This window comes from Crassostrea angulata, chromosome 1, assembly GCF_025612915.1.
Source record: "Crassostrea angulata isolate pt1a10 chromosome 1, ASM2561291v2, whole genome shotgun sequence".
Lineage (NCBI taxonomy): Eukaryota > Metazoa > Mollusca > Bivalvia > Ostreida > Ostreidae > Magallana > Magallana angulata.
Window position 1 is genome coordinate 14,632,878 of NC_069111.1, and position 18,356 is coordinate 14,651,233.

General features: G+C 33.7%; 2 protein-coding genes across 2 annotated transcripts; one reads left to right on the forward strand and one right to left on the reverse strand.

The window, feature by feature from the left end:
* Positions 1–715: 715 nt before the first annotated feature.
* Positions 716–6,667, reverse strand: LOC128155793 (acid-sensing ion channel 1A-like). The gene is made up of 8 exons (XM_052817657.1): positions 6,371–6,667; positions 5,100–5,643; positions 3,966–4,064; positions 3,219–3,396; positions 2,872–2,928; positions 2,619–2,781; positions 1,623–1,717; positions 716–1,520 (listed from the first exon to the last, which is right to left on the reverse strand). The coding sequence occupies exons 1-8, from the start codon at positions 6,568–6,570 to the stop codon at positions 1,372–1,374; spliced, it is 1,485 nt and encodes a 494-aa protein (XP_052673617.1). The 5' UTR covers positions 6,571–6,667; the 3' UTR covers positions 716–1,371.
* Positions 6,668–8,335: 1,668 nt separating this feature from the next.
* On the forward strand, positions 8,336–18,244 carry LOC128191592 (protein limb expression 1 homolog). The gene is made up of 5 exons (XM_052863740.1): positions 8,336–8,551; positions 9,055–9,326; positions 15,120–15,283; positions 15,588–15,728; positions 15,999–18,244. The coding sequence occupies exons 2-5, from the start codon at positions 9,056–9,058 to the stop codon at positions 16,410–16,412; spliced, it is 990 nt and encodes a 329-aa protein (XP_052719700.1). The 5' UTR covers positions 8,336–8,551; position 9,055; the 3' UTR covers positions 16,413–18,244.
* Positions 18,245–18,356: the final 112 nt, after the last annotated feature.

Below are 18,356 nucleotides of genomic sequence, written 5' to 3' on the forward strand. Positions count from 1 at the left end.
ATCAAAATATGAAATTTTTAATTTACACAAAGCTGTCACTGCATAGTAAAGTATTGCGAATCGTAATGTGTGCGCAAATAGTAGAATTCACCGAATGCCCGATACTATACATGCAAACTTCATTCATTGTTGCGTGGACCCTGAGGTCCACGCAGAAAATATATAAGCGAGGTTAAACCGGATGCTATGGAGAAAATTAAGCCTGCGCATGACCTAGCCTGGTTCCTGTGCGTAATGGGTAGCTCAGGGAACCAGGCTAGTAGATAGATCATAATTATTTTAGAAGTATGAACCCTTTAAATTCTGAGATAAAAGTCAGGGCTATACATACATGTATACGTAATACAACGTACAAATTTAGTGCTTAAAAGCAGAGAGCTAGAGTCGGTGGAATATCTGATAATCTTAAGGCTTTCACGCTTTCGTTGGAAACACATGCAAATGGTCCACGTATTGTAGTCCTTTTTTAAAGGACAGCAACTTGTTAGGTTAGTTACTGACTCACTACGGAAATATATTGGGTTGATCAATCTCATAGACGGCTCGGCTTCGCCTCGCCATCTATGAGATTGATCAACCCAATATATTTCCGTAGTGAGTCAGTAACTAACCTAATAAGTAATAGTATCTCTTTCTTATAGTGTAATATCCTTAAGTGTATCTATGTGTATCCTTTTGAACTACTTTGGTGACAATACCCTTTCCTTCAGCTCCCTTGTTTGCCGCTACAAGTCATATCTGTGAAATTTTTATTTAATGCAATACTTAGTAGCAATTGAATATATATATTTTAAGAATGATCTGGCTTTTTTTAATTCGGCCTTGTCAAAACATATAAATCGAATGCTATGTAGTGTAGCATAACCATCAGCTTTCTTATTATCATTACTACTTTATCAATCTATAGCATATCTTTTGATAACTTGAAATAAAGTAAACATTCCACGTAATGCTGATTTTACAAGAGTAGGAAATCTCAACATAATCGTTCGCTGAAAAATACAGTTCCATAAAATAAAAATATCCCCAGCGTTTCTCTCTGGGTCCAAGAGTAACGTCACATCGAAAAGACACCTCTAAGTTTCTTTCAGACATCAATTGAAACTGCCTTGTTAACCACCATAGAAATATCTTAATGACGACGAATTATTTGTCCCCAAACGTTAAAAGGAAAACTACTTCCGTCAACGAGTCGACGTCGCGCCGTACGTCATATTCTCCAGAAATGAAAAACAAACGTAAAACGAATATAAAATCTAGATTTGCATGTTATAAAAGATATCTTTAAATTAAAGAGTTCGTTGTCGCATTGAACGCTCAACGTCAAGGATTTCCTGGCACGATTTTTTTCCGGTGTACGCGAATGTCAGCTCAAATGTCAGCGTTTTCCAAAGAATTTCTATGCTTAGAACTCAGTCGTTTTAAAATAAAAAACAGCAGTAGGAATATGATTTCTATGAATTCCATAATGGTTAGAACGCTCGCTCCAATGAATAATCCCATCTGGCCACCAATGCTGGCTGAAAGCAAAGACAAAGAGATTTTACTGGTTACAACTATGCTTTAACATAATATTCATAACTTTAAACATTTTTTTTTTTTTAGAAAAAATTAAATTATACCTAGAACGTCTCCAATCCTTTCATATTTTGGTATTTGTCTCACCCATAAATAATATAGCTTGTCGTAGAATAAGTTTATTTCCAGAAGATTGGACCTATGTAAGTAAAAATAAATATCGAATTCAACATACCATCATGATCACCACTCAGACAACCAAGGAGCATTAAATGTCTTCATATCGCATGTAAGATTACACACATTTAATCTACATGTAGTAGACTTTTATAAGGATTTGCAGGCACGTACATCGTTTTTGAAAGTGGGACTGACATGTCAGTCAAAAAAAAAAATCTCAAAATTAATCATGAAAATCCAAATCCAAGGGAAGGGGGCAGATAACAGCGTATAGGGGACAACTCCATTTTATATGCAAATTTTAAAAAATACCCCCCCCCCCCCCCCCGATGCTACGTGCCTGATTTGAGCTATCATTCTATGCGCGAGAGCTAGGCTGTTAGTTCATTCCCTGGCTGCAACAGATATTGGGCTTTCAAAAAAGGTAGCAAATGTCCTTCGCCAAGCGTTATGATTATAAAGGTATACCGGAAGGACCTTTTAAAAAACCAAGGTCATGTGGAATGATAGGTGAAAGCACGATGAAGAATCCTCGCTGTATAGGTTTTTATAAAAATTAAAATAAATGAAAGATATTGCTGTATTCTCTCGAGGAATACTATATATTTTGCAGAACTCGTATTTCATCTGTCTCATAATGACCTTATTAAATGTTCTTTTTTTTTAGAGAGAAAAAGAGCCCATCAAAGTTTTAACTAGTTTTCGAGCCCCCCAGGCCCAACCATTTTCATTAAGAGAGAACTGATGAGGAAGGAACATTAAGAAGAAAAGAATTGCATCAATAACAAATGATTGAAAAAAGATCTATATTTAGCATTTACTTAATTAAATTATGTAAAACTACACAGAAGGAAATTTTGTTTTGTCAATATTTTTTCGACAACAATGTACACGTATTAAATGTAAATAAAACAGTTCACCTTATCCGTTCTTCAGACATATTCAAGTGAGACTCCAGAGTCTTGACAAAGAGGTCAGACGGAAACTGACTAGTTGATACTATGACGTCATATGTCGTCTGCTCGCATGGATGTGGACAATCGCAGCTGGCATCATCTTTAACGTCCTTGTATAAAAGTCTAACTGAAAATGTTTACTTTAAGACTTAAAGTAGGTCTCAACGTTTTTAAAAATCGATTATAAAATTTGATTTAATTAAAGGAGAAGACTCACCCATCTCCTTTAGGTAGCATGTAGAAATTTGGTACTTCGAGCATATGGAATGGTTACCTATTTTTCAAAGCCAAGAGTGAAATTTATTTACAATTCTCATAATAGAAAAATTATAATTCAAGTAAATGCATGTATCAAGAAAAACATTTTATCTAGAGGTCGAAGCAACAGATGATATATTTGCACTCATCGATGTTCAGTATGCATAGGTCAAACGATTTAGATTTCAAAAACCTAGAGTGCCTACTCACTTGATTTGTATAGATAAGCTATTTGTCGTCTTTTTTGTAAACATTGCAAAAAATAGTAAAAATAGGTTGCAAATGTTGCCAATTTATTTTGGTTACCTAAATCGCCCACTTGTACACATCCACATCTCTTGAAAATCTTCTCAGCGAAACAAAACTTTTTACAGGCACCAACACTGTAGGGTAGCGGGTGGAATTTGTTAATGAAATCCGGGGCCATTGTGTCCAGGCAGTAGTCTTCTACAAATGCATGGAACGGGTAGGGCAGGAACGTAAACTACAATCAAAAAGTATTAATGAACTAGTAAACGGAATCAATTCATTCTATTCACTCAAACCATGAAATGGTACATGGGGTCAACAAGTATATACAGTTCAAAAGTCAGAGGTACATTTTACAAATGAATATTAGATAGGTAGTAAATAAATAGTAAATAAGCATAAATATACATTATATACAATGAAAGTAGGATGACGGAGACTGGGTAGGCATGGTTACACTAGGTCTACACTAATTAATGATAATTGTGTATTTATGTGTGTTACTTTCGTGTGTACCCTTTTCCCTTCTATTATTTAAGCTATAGCTCCTTCACGAACAGTAACCACCTTCGTACGGTATTTAGACTGGGATTTCATAGACGATCAATATGTTTATAATTAGTCGATGTATGTACGCGCGTGCACGTGAGTGGAACTATTTAATGCAGATAAAATTAATGCAACTTTCTTTACTCCTTTGCTGATCTCTGTAATGCTAAAAATAACACCGTTTCCAAGAGTTGTATTCAAAATTAGATGTGTTGTAAAAAGTACCAACGACTTTTTTTCTTTTTTGACCTTTACCCGCTTCTTGCTGACCGATGCTAGGACTGACACCCCCGGGGCCACAGTAAACCCCTGGTTGATAGGGTCCGCTATGGTACCCGGCTCATGTACTATAACCTGCCAAATAAGGAAAACAATATATTGTAATAGTAATGTTGATATCCAATGTTCGTGTATGTATTAGGAGTAGGGATGTGACTATATACAAGTCTGATTTTGATAAAATTGAACTACTGGCATCGTTTGATATTATTAATTATATATATATTTGTGGGACAGTAATTATCGACGATTTTCTTAATAACGATTTCATGGCATTAATCTTATTGAAAATTAACCAACTGAGGAAATACACGAATACCTACAAAATTCACAAATATTAGTTTTCAATAAATTATGACAGTAAAGATTACCCAGTTGTATATATATTTTATCAGTCTAATTAAAACTAATTTGCGAATGTGTCCTTTTATGTAGAAGAGTGCATTTAATTTAACTGGCACTTGATTACTTCAAAAGCAGTATTCTTCTCATTTTACAATGTGCATGAATTAAAAAAAACGCGGTAGGGGTCAATTCAAAGTATTTCACGTGTTTTTCATCTATAGTAAGTAGTAAGATATTTTTTAAAAATATATTAAATCATCTATATTAGTCTACAGCGAATTTTAAAAGTAGTTTATATCAGGGACATTATATTAGCATATACGTCCCGCAGCGGCCCTGTTTATGTGTAAATCAATAGATTATAATTGAGGTTTTTTTTCAGTCGATGGCCCACTGGAGGCATAACAAGGATATACAAAAATAACTTCAAGACATAATCATGATAACAAGGACATCAGTGACATGTGGCACACATTTTTATACTGCAATTATCTAGGGAAAAAAAATTGTTAAACGATTTTTCTTACAAAGAACAGGCAACTCTTGCATAGAAAACACCAACAGTTTTTTACTTTTTTAATGGAATTAAATTGTTATTTTGAATCCATTTCAAGGGATTTAGCCAAAAGTGGTTGTTATTTCAGGAAAACGTGTGGTTCAATTATAAAAGGGATCAAATATTGATATGATATGACAAATTTGTGACACTGATTTACATGCAGTGGCTATTGTTAGTTCTTTCTTTTTTTTTTTAATAACATTTACCTTCACGCCTGTTGAGGTGGTTAAACCCGCCTCATACAGCTCTCTGTTGATGTCCAGTATGAGGTGGAGGTTATACAGCGAACCGCTCATCTTTGTCGTCGCCTTACCGTCGCCATTCCAGGTATAACACACCCCCAGTGACGTCAGAATGGGCTCGAACTCAAGCTCACCCATAAAGTCGAAAGCGCTGGACAGTATGAACTTGGATACATCCATGCCCATGCTTAACTCTTGCTCAAGACTTATTGGCTCGAAATAACCATTTTCTTCGTAATAGGAGTCGGTCCAATTGACTCGTTTTGAGGAGAAAACAGACATACTGGATATAGATAGCCAATACAGTTCGTCTTTTTCTGTTTTGGAGGATCTTGATTTGTTCTTGGAGCCCATGTTGCAGATGGTCACGGCTGGAAAGGGCATCCGTTTAAAGGTCTCCAGAGATGTCTTACTCAGATATGGATAGGAATAGTAGCTGCGAACTTCGTCCACCAGAAACCAGATGATGGTCGACATTGACGTAATCAAAAACACCATCCAAAGTATTCTGAAACAAGAATCGGTGCAGTGTACACGTTTACGACTTCAAGTTATCTATATCCTTTCTCAGTATATGTAACTATTCATACTTTTTCTTGAATAGCAAAAGAAAAAAAAAATATTTGTTTTAAATGATATTGTCAGCCATATATTTACATATGCATTGCTCATTTGCCAAATGTTTTTTCAATCTCAGATTCCAGATATTTCCCCAGGGGGTCAGAGCGATGATTTTGTTTGCAGGGATGGGGGTGTTCAAGGCTTGTTTTTAATGACATTACTATGTATTAAATTTTACCGGGGTGGGGTGGGGGGTGTCCCCCTGACTCCCCTCTAGATTAGAAATCTTTAGCATATTGTTTGAATGGAAAGGCTTAATTTTCGAAAGAAATAACGTATATATAGTTACGATTCTGTTTGAGGTACAATGACCCTCTGGTGTGGGATACAACTCTTTTTGAGAAAAGATATTTTCATTAATTGTTTTCTAAAACTTTCAAAGGTAATGATCAAAAGACAACTTTTGAGAAATTTTGCTGAAATTCACGAACAATTTAGTTTCCGTTTAAGAATCCTTGTATAAATAAAGCAAATTGTAAAATTCAATCTCTAAAAAAAATTGATTTAATTAAATGTATAGCATTTCATTTAAATAACTTACTAGAAATTGTTAATAACATGCAGCATAACGAAAAATGGAATTACATGTAACTCTGTCTAATATACTTGCTTACCCTCGGAGTCTGTTCCTGCGCATCGAGCCAACTTTTCCTAATCCATGACATGTCGTTTCCGAAAGAAATTCCCACCACAACTCGCGAAGAGATTGTCTGCCATTTTCTTTCTCGTTGAATTCTCCATGATCTATCGTTTTATCTCCACCATTTTCTGAAGAAATATCAGATTTTTGAGAATGTATTGGAAATGGAATCATGATTTTTCTTCAGAGCATCGCACGCGTTTGGTAGTTTTAAATTATGTAATGTGCAATGACAATCAATGCTGCTCTTTGTAACATTTTTAAAAATCGTAATTTATTGTTAAGAGAAATATATCGACCTCATTTATAAATTTCAACAATCAACTTAAATTGTTCCCTTGATTTATCGAGCTTGTATTAATATCTATAAAGTTCTACAAGGCTATCACTTACGTTAATTATTATTTTCAAAGTAATATCTCTATACTGTCGTGTTGTTAGTTTGAGGATTTCATTTGTTTAATTGATTGTGCCTTCATTAGAATATCGAAGTAGCGCATGTCGGAAAGGCCAACCAAGCAATCAATTATGTTTCTTATATATATTTACATCACTGAGCGAAATTTCGTAAGAAACGTTTTTTCAATCAGTGGTTATCGTTTTCTTTGGTGGGTCATTTTAGTGTAAGGTAGCAGACATTGCAGAAAAACTGATTATATGCAAGTATTTTTCTCGGCATACAAAGCCCACTTCATGAAAATCCAAAGAAAGCATTTTATTGTCTGTTTTAAAAAAAAAATTCGGAATCTATATATTTTAGTTTAATTATATATATTAATTATTCATTTGAATATCTAATTGAGTAAAAGTATGTAAATTTACCTTTACCATCGATTCAGGCACGTAGCATCGTTTTTGGAAGTGAAAATACTAACCCATGGAGGGGGTGGACAGCGTATACCTACTCTATCTTCAATTTCATTGTGAATTTAATTTCATGATTTCCACTTCAATTTTTAAATGCTCTTCTAAAGTAGGATGGGTGGGGGTAACTTTGTTTATGTTAATTCAATTTTCTATATGTAAATTTCAGAAATAATGTTTGCTTCGTGCCTGGTATGCTTAATGCAGCTACTGAATGGACAGCCGAAAAAAATTACTTGTAGTCTATCGTTTCGAAAGTCCGACCTCAACCCAGGCTCCCTCTATGTAAAAAATGTAGCTACAGATTCGATCAGTAACGAATTAAACAATCCTCGAAAATATAAATTAATAAAAAACAATTTTAAGAAAAGCAGTCATATAGGTGCAGTTTCCGCAAGATCATTAATGTCTAGACCCAGGGTGTGTTTCACCTGACAGGTGAGATAGAAGAAAATACTCCAAAGGAAGAATAATTTTCTCTTCATTTTTTCATACTGGAATTTAAATCAATCCCTATAAAATTCTAACAGAGATTCCATATTGGGTTTGAAAATCAGTAGGAAAATTATTTCTAATGGAAATTCCTGATTAAATTTTTTAAGGTCCTCTGCGAATTTGATTTTACCCTGTGAGGAGGAATTATTATTTTCTATCAGATGTATTTTATAAAGATAAATATCTCACCTGACAGGTGAGACAGAGACACGGCGTAAAAAAAGATTTATAGACGGGTGGGGAAAAAGTCACACTGGCACCGTCATAATAATCCGGCAGTATTAAATATTTTAACGAAGCAGATTAAATATATCTAATCAAAAAAGAAGGAAAAATCTGTTGAACATAGCGGCTATATGCCTGTCCACTTCTCAAAAGAGAATCTATGATACCCAAATCCAAACCTGATATCTGTTAAATATGACCTGCTTAATTCTAGTCTTCCATTAACTTCAACTTTCAATATAAAACAAATACTTATTTATAATAATATGAATTTTGCTTCTTTGGCGTTTTGAGGAACTAAATTCGGTGCGAAACGATAGGGAGACGAAAACTCATGGACCGTGAATTTTTAATTTGGAATGCCTCGGCAGTTTACCAATGAAGGAGATTAGATTTGGATCAACATGAAAGTGAAATTCTTCAAATAGTTATCAGTAATTTTAGTGTCGCATGAATTATTGATTGGTGTATATCGACTATGTAAGAATCCGTGGGAAGGATTGGTATCTGTTGAACTTATTTACTGGGATATATTTTATCCGCAACCGTGATGAAAACAAAAAATTGACAGGTAAGATCCTTAGATTGTTTCGATGTTTGCATTCTCCATTTTGTTTACAGATCAGGGTAGTGAATTCACTGAATCATGTGGATTAGTAATCAGCTATATTCATGATATTTTTCATTAAAAGAAATTATGTTGATTTTTTTTATTTACCTTCTATGAAGATGTTCATAGTTTTTATCTCAATGCAGCTGTTTACATTTTTCATTAAAAGAAATTATGTTGATTTTTTTTATTTACCTTCTATGAAGATGTTCATAGTTTTTATCTCAATGCAGCTGTTTACATAATGATCTCCGTAGCTCTAACAGTTAAATCCTTAAAAACCAAGCATTGAAATATTCTCTTGTACTTGTATATCGAACTATTTGAAATATCCGCAATGAAATTATATTAGCTAAATTAAAGTATAATATGGAGCTAAATTGAGAGATTGGGTCCAAACTGTCCTTTATAGAATTCTTTTCAAACAGTGTTAAAAAATTAATCTGTAAGTTTCATGATTTCAGAATGGCCATGTATAAGGGACACCCAGGTATGGGTGGGCACGGTAAGCCTGTCCCAGCACCCCGCCAAGCTTCCTCTCCGATGTCCCCAACAATGTACGCCGAGATGAACCGACCCCTTCCCTCACAAATCATGGCAGCTGCTGCAGCTGGGATGTCTGTGTCTCAGCAGCCTGGAGCTTCAATGTCAGACGCCAAAGCCAAGACTGTTCTTAAGGAAGCAGTGGATGCTGTGGTCAATAGCTTTGCTAAGCATTCTCATGGATACGGACGGGGTAATTACTTTATATACATGTAGTAAATAAGAATTTCTTCGTCATGCAGTTTTTCCTCAGCCATGTATGGTTTCATTGTTCAATCCTGACAAACCATGCCAAAGGCAAAAGGTTTTTTAAAGCATTGCCTTTAATATTCCTGGAAACCATCACTTGGTTATGGAAATATAATTATATTTATATAAAAATATCAGATATACACTCTTGTGCCAATAGCATGTCAATTTTTTTTCTTTTTCCCTCTATATTTCATTAAAAACAAGACTTATTTTTAAAAAAATTTATGTTCTTAATATTTATACCCCCGCTCCGAAGGAGAGGGGGTATACTGTTTTACCCTTGTGTGTCTGTCTGTCCGTCCGTCTGTCCGTCTGTCCGTCTGTCTGTCCGTCCGTAACAAAAATTTCTGTCGCATTTATCTCAGCAACTATTTATCGCAGATGCTTGAAATTTTAACACAGTGTTTGTTAAGGCATGCCATATCGTGGGATATATTTTTGTACCAATCGGACGTCAACTTCCTGTTAAATGACGACTTTGCTTATTTTTTAACCAAAATTTTCAAACAAATTTTCGTCAAAGATTTCTCAGCAACTGTTTATCGCAGATGCTTGAAATTTTAACACACTACTTGTTTAGGCATGCCATATTGTGGGATATATTTTTGTATCAATCGGACGTCAACTTCCTGTTAAATGACGACTTTGCTTATTTTTTAACCAAAATTTTCAAACAAATTTTCGTCAAAGATTTCTCAGCAACTATTTATCGCAGATGCTTGAAATTTTTACACAATATTTGTATAGGCATGCCATATCGTGGGATATATTTCTGTACCAATCGGGTGTCAACTTCCTGTTAAATGACGACTTTGTTTATTTTTAGCCAAAATTTTCAAACAAATTTTCGTCAAAGATTTCTCAGCAGCTATTTTTCGCAGAAGCTTGAAATTTTAACACACTATTTGTTTAGGCATGCCATATTGTTGGATATATTTCTGTACCAATCGGATGCCAGCTTTCTGTTATTAAATGTCGACTTTGCTTATTTTGCATATTCACATCAGAGCGGGGGTATCACTAGTGAGCATTGGCTCACAGATATCTTGTTTTGTCAGATTTTGAAGAAATTTATATTGATTAAAGGTCAGAATCAATTTGCACCTTTTAACATACATTGAAATAGTTTTTGAACAACTAATTTGTAAAATTTGATGTTTCAAACACAACATAATGATACTTTTTAAGACCTCTTCTATATATGGCCTCTATGGAAAACCTTGTTAATAAGATTCACCATAAAACATGAGTAATCAATATGATTCCCCGTAGGTGATAAATTTCATAATACATGTAGTGCATTTTTTTTTTTTGATGAGGCTGCGAGAAATGAGAAATGCGATCACACGTCTGCTTGATTTTTTATGCATTAACTGTAGAAAATAAAAAAAAATGATCTCTGGAGGCTATTTGTGATTAATGTTGCTGAGATTCAGATAGAAATGTTGATATTTCAATGCATGTTATGAACCATCCCAATTTCCTATTCATAAACAGCTACAATGTCATTTATATTGTAAAAAGCCTCTATCTCTCTTTCAATATCATTGATAATGATAGGCTTCACTATACATGTATGATTGAAAATGTGCCAAAGCCATCATTATAAAGTCAAGTACATGTTATGTGTATTTCAGCACCTGTTACAGTAAGGCACTTAGCTTGATCTATCACCTTGTTGATAATGCTAAAGCACAACACACACAAATTCATACCTGTAAATTTTATATCAATTGAAAGACAATTCTTTTCAATCCACACAGGAATGGAACTTATCATTAAAATAGGTGTGTTGTATTGTTCAGGGGGCAAGCTTCAATAGATAGCTTCTTTGTATTCATCAAAATTTCATATCTGATTATCATTTTTGATGAATTGGTGACCAGGTAGATACAGGTAAAATTGCACCTGATTCATAGAACAGGTGAAGAGAAAATGTACTCCATTTACCTCTAGGTAGTGGGGCCTGGTTTGGTAAGACGGGGAAAAAAAATCAAGGTTTCTCTTATCTTATGTAACCTAACAGTACAGACTTTGATACAATAATGGTGTCTTTTGTGCCAGGTATATAAATACCTGAGTTGATTAAATGCATGCACTGATGACATATAATGCTTGCATTTACCAACTCGTCCATTTAATCTAATACATGTAGCTTTTTTTTTTCACTGATTTTTAATGAAAAGAAAAGATATATGGTCCTTTTACTCAAAATTATCCCAACAGGCTTGTTGGCAACAGCAAATAGATATTTTCCTTACTACCGGTATATATGCATTCTTTTAATGGCATACACTGGTTTTAGTTCAATAGCAATTTTTGCTGATTTTTAAAAAAAAGAAATTTGGTCTAGCCTATAGATATTATCTTTAATTTGTGCAATTTTGATCACAGGTATACCACTTACTGGTATATCAATACTAGATTATTCTGTGCATTTTTTATTGCTGGTACTAATTACGATCATGGTAATAGCTAAACCAGATAAAACAGACATGTTTATTGATACAATTTATTCCTTTACCCCCCCCCCCCCCCCAAAAAAAAAATTCTAATAGATTTGTACATGCTATATGTGAATATGAATTCCAACAAATACTTAGACTGCTGCCCCACATGGAGACTGAACAAATAATTCAAGCTTCCAAGATTGATTAACTTGAATCTACTAGCTTGATTTGAATTTGAAATGAGTTTAATAGGCAATGGGATTACAGGCTGGAATATGCACATTGGTATTTTTATAATGTAAGTTGGGAGATCCTGAATTGTATGTTTAGTCTGGTCAACTGCAGGCATGATTTCAATGGAGTTTATATTACTGAAAGCTATCTTAACATGTAAATGTAACATGTGGATGTTCGGGTATACATGCATATGTAAATGTATAGTTTTGTTGTATTCTACTTAATAGGGACTCCATGTCTCATGTACATGGAGACATTTCCCCCCTATCATGTTTTATCGTCACATTTGAAGTAATAAATGTCTCGTTTACTGCCCATTTATTAGAGGGAAAGTGATAAGAATAAGAGGGCAAATATCCTTGATAAGCGTGAAGGCATTTGACTTAATTTTGTTTTCTTTTCAATGTAAAAAAGTTAGAGACTGATTTGGCAGGGTTCCTAGAACCTGAAACAACAAATTGTTATAAAGAATCAATTTTCATCTTCAGAACCTGAAATTTAAACAATTTCAACTTCAAACAAAGGGATCAATAAAACCTTTTTTTGTTTGAGAGGACATCAAATACTCATAAATGGGTGATTATATAAAAAAAGAAGAAATTCTCGCAACAAGCACTCTCTTTAAATGTTAAAAGAGACCCTTCTCACAGGTAGCTTGGTGTTACAAATAAAGATAAACATGGTAAATTAAAGTCCAATCAGGCTTAAAAGCCACGGATTAAGGACACATAAATGACCAGTTGATTTTGTTTACCCCCATGTCACAATGCAAGACAAAGGCAGGGACAAGAAGAAAAGGCCGTTTCCTGATAATCCAGGGCCTCATGTATTTATAATCCCCCCTCCTTGTTGACACACATTTGTGACTGGTTGAAGGGGGGTGTTTGCAGAAGCCCTGATTCATGGGGGTTTCAATTTTGGGAGGGTTTGAGGGTTTTATAACTTTTCACTCAATATTGATATTGATACAGAACACATCAAATAATGAAGGTTGGTGTTAGTGGATTAGAGGGTCAAGAGTGTGAATTATCTGGGTCACTTAATCTGCAGAAGTGAAATTAAGAAAGCAATGGCTTTTCATCTACAATATTGAACATTCAATCACTCTCCTTAAATCACTAGTAAATTACCTGTTTACATTCAGTTATACTTAAATGTAGCAGCATGAAATAAAGATCAGATGGCAAATCATGTTTTATGTGCTTGAACAATAATCTTCATTTGTCTGCAGACACCCTCCTACCCCCCCCCCCCCCCCTCTTTTAAATAAAAAGTTATCAAAACCTTTGCACCTTTTTCTCTCTCTCTCATTGAGTTACTTTAAATTAAAAATAAGATACGGTTGAATTACAGGTACGATGAAGTCAATTCCACAAATTTTTCTAACATGGGCATTGGCCACAATTATTTTTTCTCTCAAACTAATGGATATAGAGTTTGCAAAATTTTCAGGAAAGACTGAACAGAATACCTGGTAATAAATAATTTCAAAAACTCTAGAAAAAGAATCATTGTACTTTAATTAGTATTTGAATAAATGACAGAAATCATAAATTTCATTACAATCGTGCAAATAAAAAAGAATTTTTCCAATGTTCCTGTTTTGTTGTGCTATTTTTCCCAATTGAAAGGCCCCCAGCCTCCAGTCCCAAATTGGTGGGAAAAACCCACTGAGGTATCATGAATGAATCAGAATGATGGCCTAGCTTACATATGCTATTCACTTGGGGCAGTTTAAGTGATTGTTTCAATAGATTGTATCTACAGATATCAGCTGGATCACTGTATTTAGTCATTTGCTTCCTACTCTTTAAGATTGACCTAAAATAAAACATTTGTTTATCTGAAATATCTTTTAATCAATAGTTAGGCAAACACATGTATATTAATGAGATGAAATGTAGATAAACAGATGTGGTCACAAGATTATTCCACTGTCTATATATTAAAGGTCATAAAACAAAATTTTCAGTCCGTTTGACGACATCCTGCATTAGTACTCCACTAGATGTCCATTAGATTGATGCCATTCAGGATTTATTTGTCATCTTTACCCAATATTTCATTTCATAAATGAACTGTTATCATGTTATTAAAGCTATCCTTTAGGGGGAAACCACTATCAATTGCCAGTTCATTCAATACAGTAGTCGGTTATCACAGAATCACTGGGGATTTCGCCTGCCTTTAAACTCTGTTATCCTTGGGTGCATCTTTTCAAGGTGATTTCTAAAGACATTTGTCAAGGAATGCAGGAAATTCTCCCGCATATATAAGTTTCTCGTGCAGGTTTTTAAAGCAGCCATTATGACAGAGATTAGTCCGCATGACTTAACTTGGGTGATCTAATTGTCAAACCAGACGTGATGTCATTGAGAAATAAATGTATTGAAAGATGGGCAAAGAAATTTTCACAAGAGAATGTTTTACATTAAAAGAAGTCATTACCAGTATACTGCAATTATAACAGCACTATTGATGTTATTATATATGTAATAGCTTTGACATTTCATTTTCAAATGAAATGCAAAGTGCCTTTCATAATTATGACTTAATTTCTAATACAAAAATTCACTGAATGGTTATTATTTAAGCATTTATTTATATATTATTAATAAAATAAGCACTATTCTTCAAAGAATATGGGAAAGTCACAAAGGAAAAGGGATGGACTCGATCGAGGTTTAATATTAAAGCATTTAAGAAATGTTTCAAAGCATTCTGTCATAAAGTTCTAAACTGCCAATTCTATGGAATATGTGCACATATACATGTATTTGTTTATTAGAATTTTAAAATGTTTTTCAAATGAACTCAAAAGTACTTATGTAAACAAATATATTTAAAAAATGTCCTACATGATAACAGATACTTTAAAATATCTTTTCCATAATTTCAGTGTCTTAATTTTATTCCCTATTTTTAAATCCTTGAAAAAGGCCTTTGTGTAATCTCAATGGCATGACAACATTTTTGTTCAGCATTTATTAGCCAGTTTTTATGCCTTCTAGGGTACATTGTATAATCAAACAATCTGTCTATTTCAGTGAATGTTGTGGAGGCCCTGCAGGAATTTTGGCAGATGAAGCTGGAGCGAGGAGCAGATCTAAAGAACGGAGCCCTGGTGGTGTACGAGTCCCAGCCCTCAAACTCCCCTCCCTATGTGTGCTTTGTCTCCCTCCCCGGGGGAAGCTGTTTTGGCAGTTTTCAGGTACTATGTGATAGATCTGGGATTTTTTTCTGCAAAGTGTTTAAGAAAATTACTAAACAAGACATTTTTGATGAAAGGTTTTAGAAAATTATCTTCAAGTAAAGTTTGATAAAGATTTATCTTTGTGTAATACTTTACAGAACACAAAATCTGTTTAATTTTCTCTCACTCATTGAAAAGTTAATGCCTCGGCTAGAACATTGTACAAAGTTTTTTTGTTCTTTGTTTGGTAACATAGCGCTGTTCTATTTAAATGCTTGTTTTGTTTCATAAGGAAAATTGACTGAGCTTTTCCATATTTTAGCACTGTCCAACAAAAGCTGAGGCAAGGCGTAGTGCAGCTAAAATTGCCTTAATGAATTCCGTATTCAACGAGCACCCCTCTCGGAAGATCTCGGATGAGTTTATTGAGAGGGCAGTACGAGATGCTGCAGGGTCTTTCCAGGTAAATTATTTGGAGCATGTCAACAATTGAAAATATTTGCAGAAGCTTAATAAAAGTGAATTTAATTTCTTTGTAAAGTATGTTTGATAAACAGGTATAATTACAGTAAATGCATGCTCTGGTATGATTAGACAAATTAATTAATGATTCAGACAGAGAATACACTTTTCATATATATAAGTTTAGTTAGAAAAAATCATAACATATTGTAACATATTTTTATATGTTTATAGAATATTGTGACAAGAATTTCTCCTTATCATATTTCAGGGGAATTTAGCTGATGCGGATAATCCTGCTACTGGTATAGGAGCATTTCGTTTTATGTTAGAGGCCAACAAAGGAAGAACAATGCTTGAGTTTCAAGAACTTATGACAGTCTTTCAGCTCCTTCATTGGAACGGCAGCTTAAAAGCCATGCGTGACAGAAACTGTTCTCGACAGGAAGTGCTGGCTCATTATTCGCACCGTTCCCTTGACGATGACATGAGGTCACAGATGGCTCTAGATTGGATTGCCCGTGAACAGGAAACAGGAGGAATTATCAAACATGAACTTCAAATAGCTGAACGTGAACTAGAGAGTGCTAGACTTGCTGGAAGAGAACTGAGGGTGTTCAAAGAGAAACGAGACATTCTAATGTTGGCTCTTAGTCAGATAGGGCCAGCAGAAAGTTTGGCATAGCCACAAGTATTTCATTTTAATTTTATGTACAAATGTTGTGTTATAACATTTTATCCTTGAGACAATTTTTGTTATTTTGTTTCTTGTCTTTGATGTTCACCCCAAATATCACTTTGTGTTTAGTTTAAGAGAGTAGTTCAATATAAGGAATACAATAAAGAAGACGTGTGTGGAAGAGTATTTTATAAACAATGCAAGGAAGTGTACATTGTAAAAAAATAAATAAAGATGGTATTGATGTCAGGATTATGCAGCTTAGAAACAGTAAATGTGGATTGATTTTCACAAGATTTTATATTAATTATACGGGGGATGAACTTCATGTATATGGTTTTATGAAAAATTATGGACAATTGTTTTGATATTGTGTGTGAAGAAACAATATTATAACATTACTGCTACTGATCATTATTTCCTAATATTCCTTTAGAAATTGTAGAATTTATGACTCGGAATTATATTAACCAAGACTACCATTAAATCTGTTTTCATAATAATGATCCGAAGTAAGGTCTTCCATTTTCTTAATGTAAACACATCAGTGCCTAACTGTTTAGAACAACGCTTGTATTAATCAAAGGAGGTTTTAGTGTGTATATCATCTCATGTACCATTCTTATAACTCTAAGAATACAAGCCTGGAGTGCACAGCTATTTTAGGATAAACATCCATTTGTCAAGGTTGTATTTTTTTTTTGTTCTCTTAAATTAAGAATACATGTGCTTGTTGAAAATTTAGTGCAATATGTATGTGTATAAATCCCAGAATGCATTTCAGATTTGCTTTGACCAAAGGAATAAAACATACCATATAACTATATAATAACAGGGGTGTATTGCATAGATTTAATAGGTAAAACATGTTTTAAATGTGATGGATTGAACCTTTAAATTCTGTTGAAAAATCCTTTGATTGCTAATAAACAATTCATCCTTTTGTTTAAAAAAATCATAATGAAATAAATTTGAGGAGGCAAATCAAGAATCTCAAACTAAAATAGATCTGACATTCAGTGTTGATTTATAATTAATTCACACTCCATGAAAATATTTTTTGCAGCTGTATCTTTTGAAAAACTTTGTACCGTAAATGTTTTTAAATGTGTATATATTAAAATTGGTTCTGACATATCTTCTTATACAATATAATGAGAACTCGAGTGGGTGAGATGTCCTTTTTCCAATATTATTTTTTGACAGATTATTTTTTAATTTGGTGAATGAATATATGCCAGTATATTGTTATTTTTTCTTTTTTCCTCGAAGATGTTGGTTTACTTACTTTACCATAGACACAGAATACGTTTTGGTCTAAACTGGATTTACATGTATGTACATACTTTAAGAATTTTTGTTGTTAATTTAAGACCTCTTCTGCATTTTAAATGATTTGAATGTCACTAAGGAGAATCAGTTAAAATCATGCAGTACTTGCTTCATTATATACTTGTATCATTTAATGTAAAAAATCTTCTGTTGTTAACTATTGTACAATTTGTTGATATTAAAATGCATTAAATTGGGGGGGGGGGGTAAAAACCCACAAATGTATGAAATGTATGAGTGACTCTTATGAGAAAAAATTGTTAATCTTTAATTTAGAGATACCTTAAATGCAGTAAGAAATACATGGGTTTTTTTTTACAGAGGTTGTCTATCTGTTTTATGAATTAGGATTTTGCACTCACTTGTGATTATTTTCGTGTTGTGATTTTTATTATTTTATTTTTTTTCTCTCTGAATAATTTCTGCATGAAGCGCTTTCATCAGCACATCTAGATTATGCATAATATATGAATTATATTTCAATAAAGAGATGTATTATAAGCATATTTGTTTTGATTTGTTATATTATTAATTATTGCCTGAGGCAATGTCATCAGCTGGTCATGAGTCTAAGGGTCATAACTGCAGTAAGACTTGGGTTGTCTTTCCTGAGCTTTG

What these genes read in the sequence shown, in the direction of transcription:
- LOC128155793 (XM_052817657.1), bottom strand. Translation starts at nt 6,570, where the DNA reads ATGATTCCATTTCCAATACATTCTCAAAAATCTGATATTTCTTCAGAA. An exon ending in CCACCTCAACAGGCGTGAAG is followed by an intron (nt 4,065 to 5,099) that starts GTAAATGTTATT and finishes CTTATTTGGCAG; the next exon opens with GTTATAGTACATGAGCCGGG. An exon ending in ATGTCTGAAGAACGGATAAG is followed by an intron (nt 1,718 to 2,618) that starts GTGAACTGTTTT and finishes TTACTTACATAG; the next exon opens with GTCCAATCTTCTGGAAATAA.
- LOC128191592 (XM_052863740.1), top strand. Translation starts at nt 9,056, where the DNA reads ATGGCCATGTATAAGGGACACCCAGGTATGGGTGGGCACGGTAAGCCT. An exon ending in TTCTCATGGATACGGACGGG is followed by an intron (nt 9,327 to 15,119) that starts GTAATTACTTTA and finishes TGTCTATTTCAG; the next exon opens with TGAATGTTGTGGAGGCCCTG. An exon ending in ATGCTGCAGGGTCTTTCCAG is followed by an intron (nt 15,729 to 15,998) that starts GTAAATTATTTG and finishes ATCATATTTCAG; the next exon opens with GGGAATTTAGCTGATGCGGA.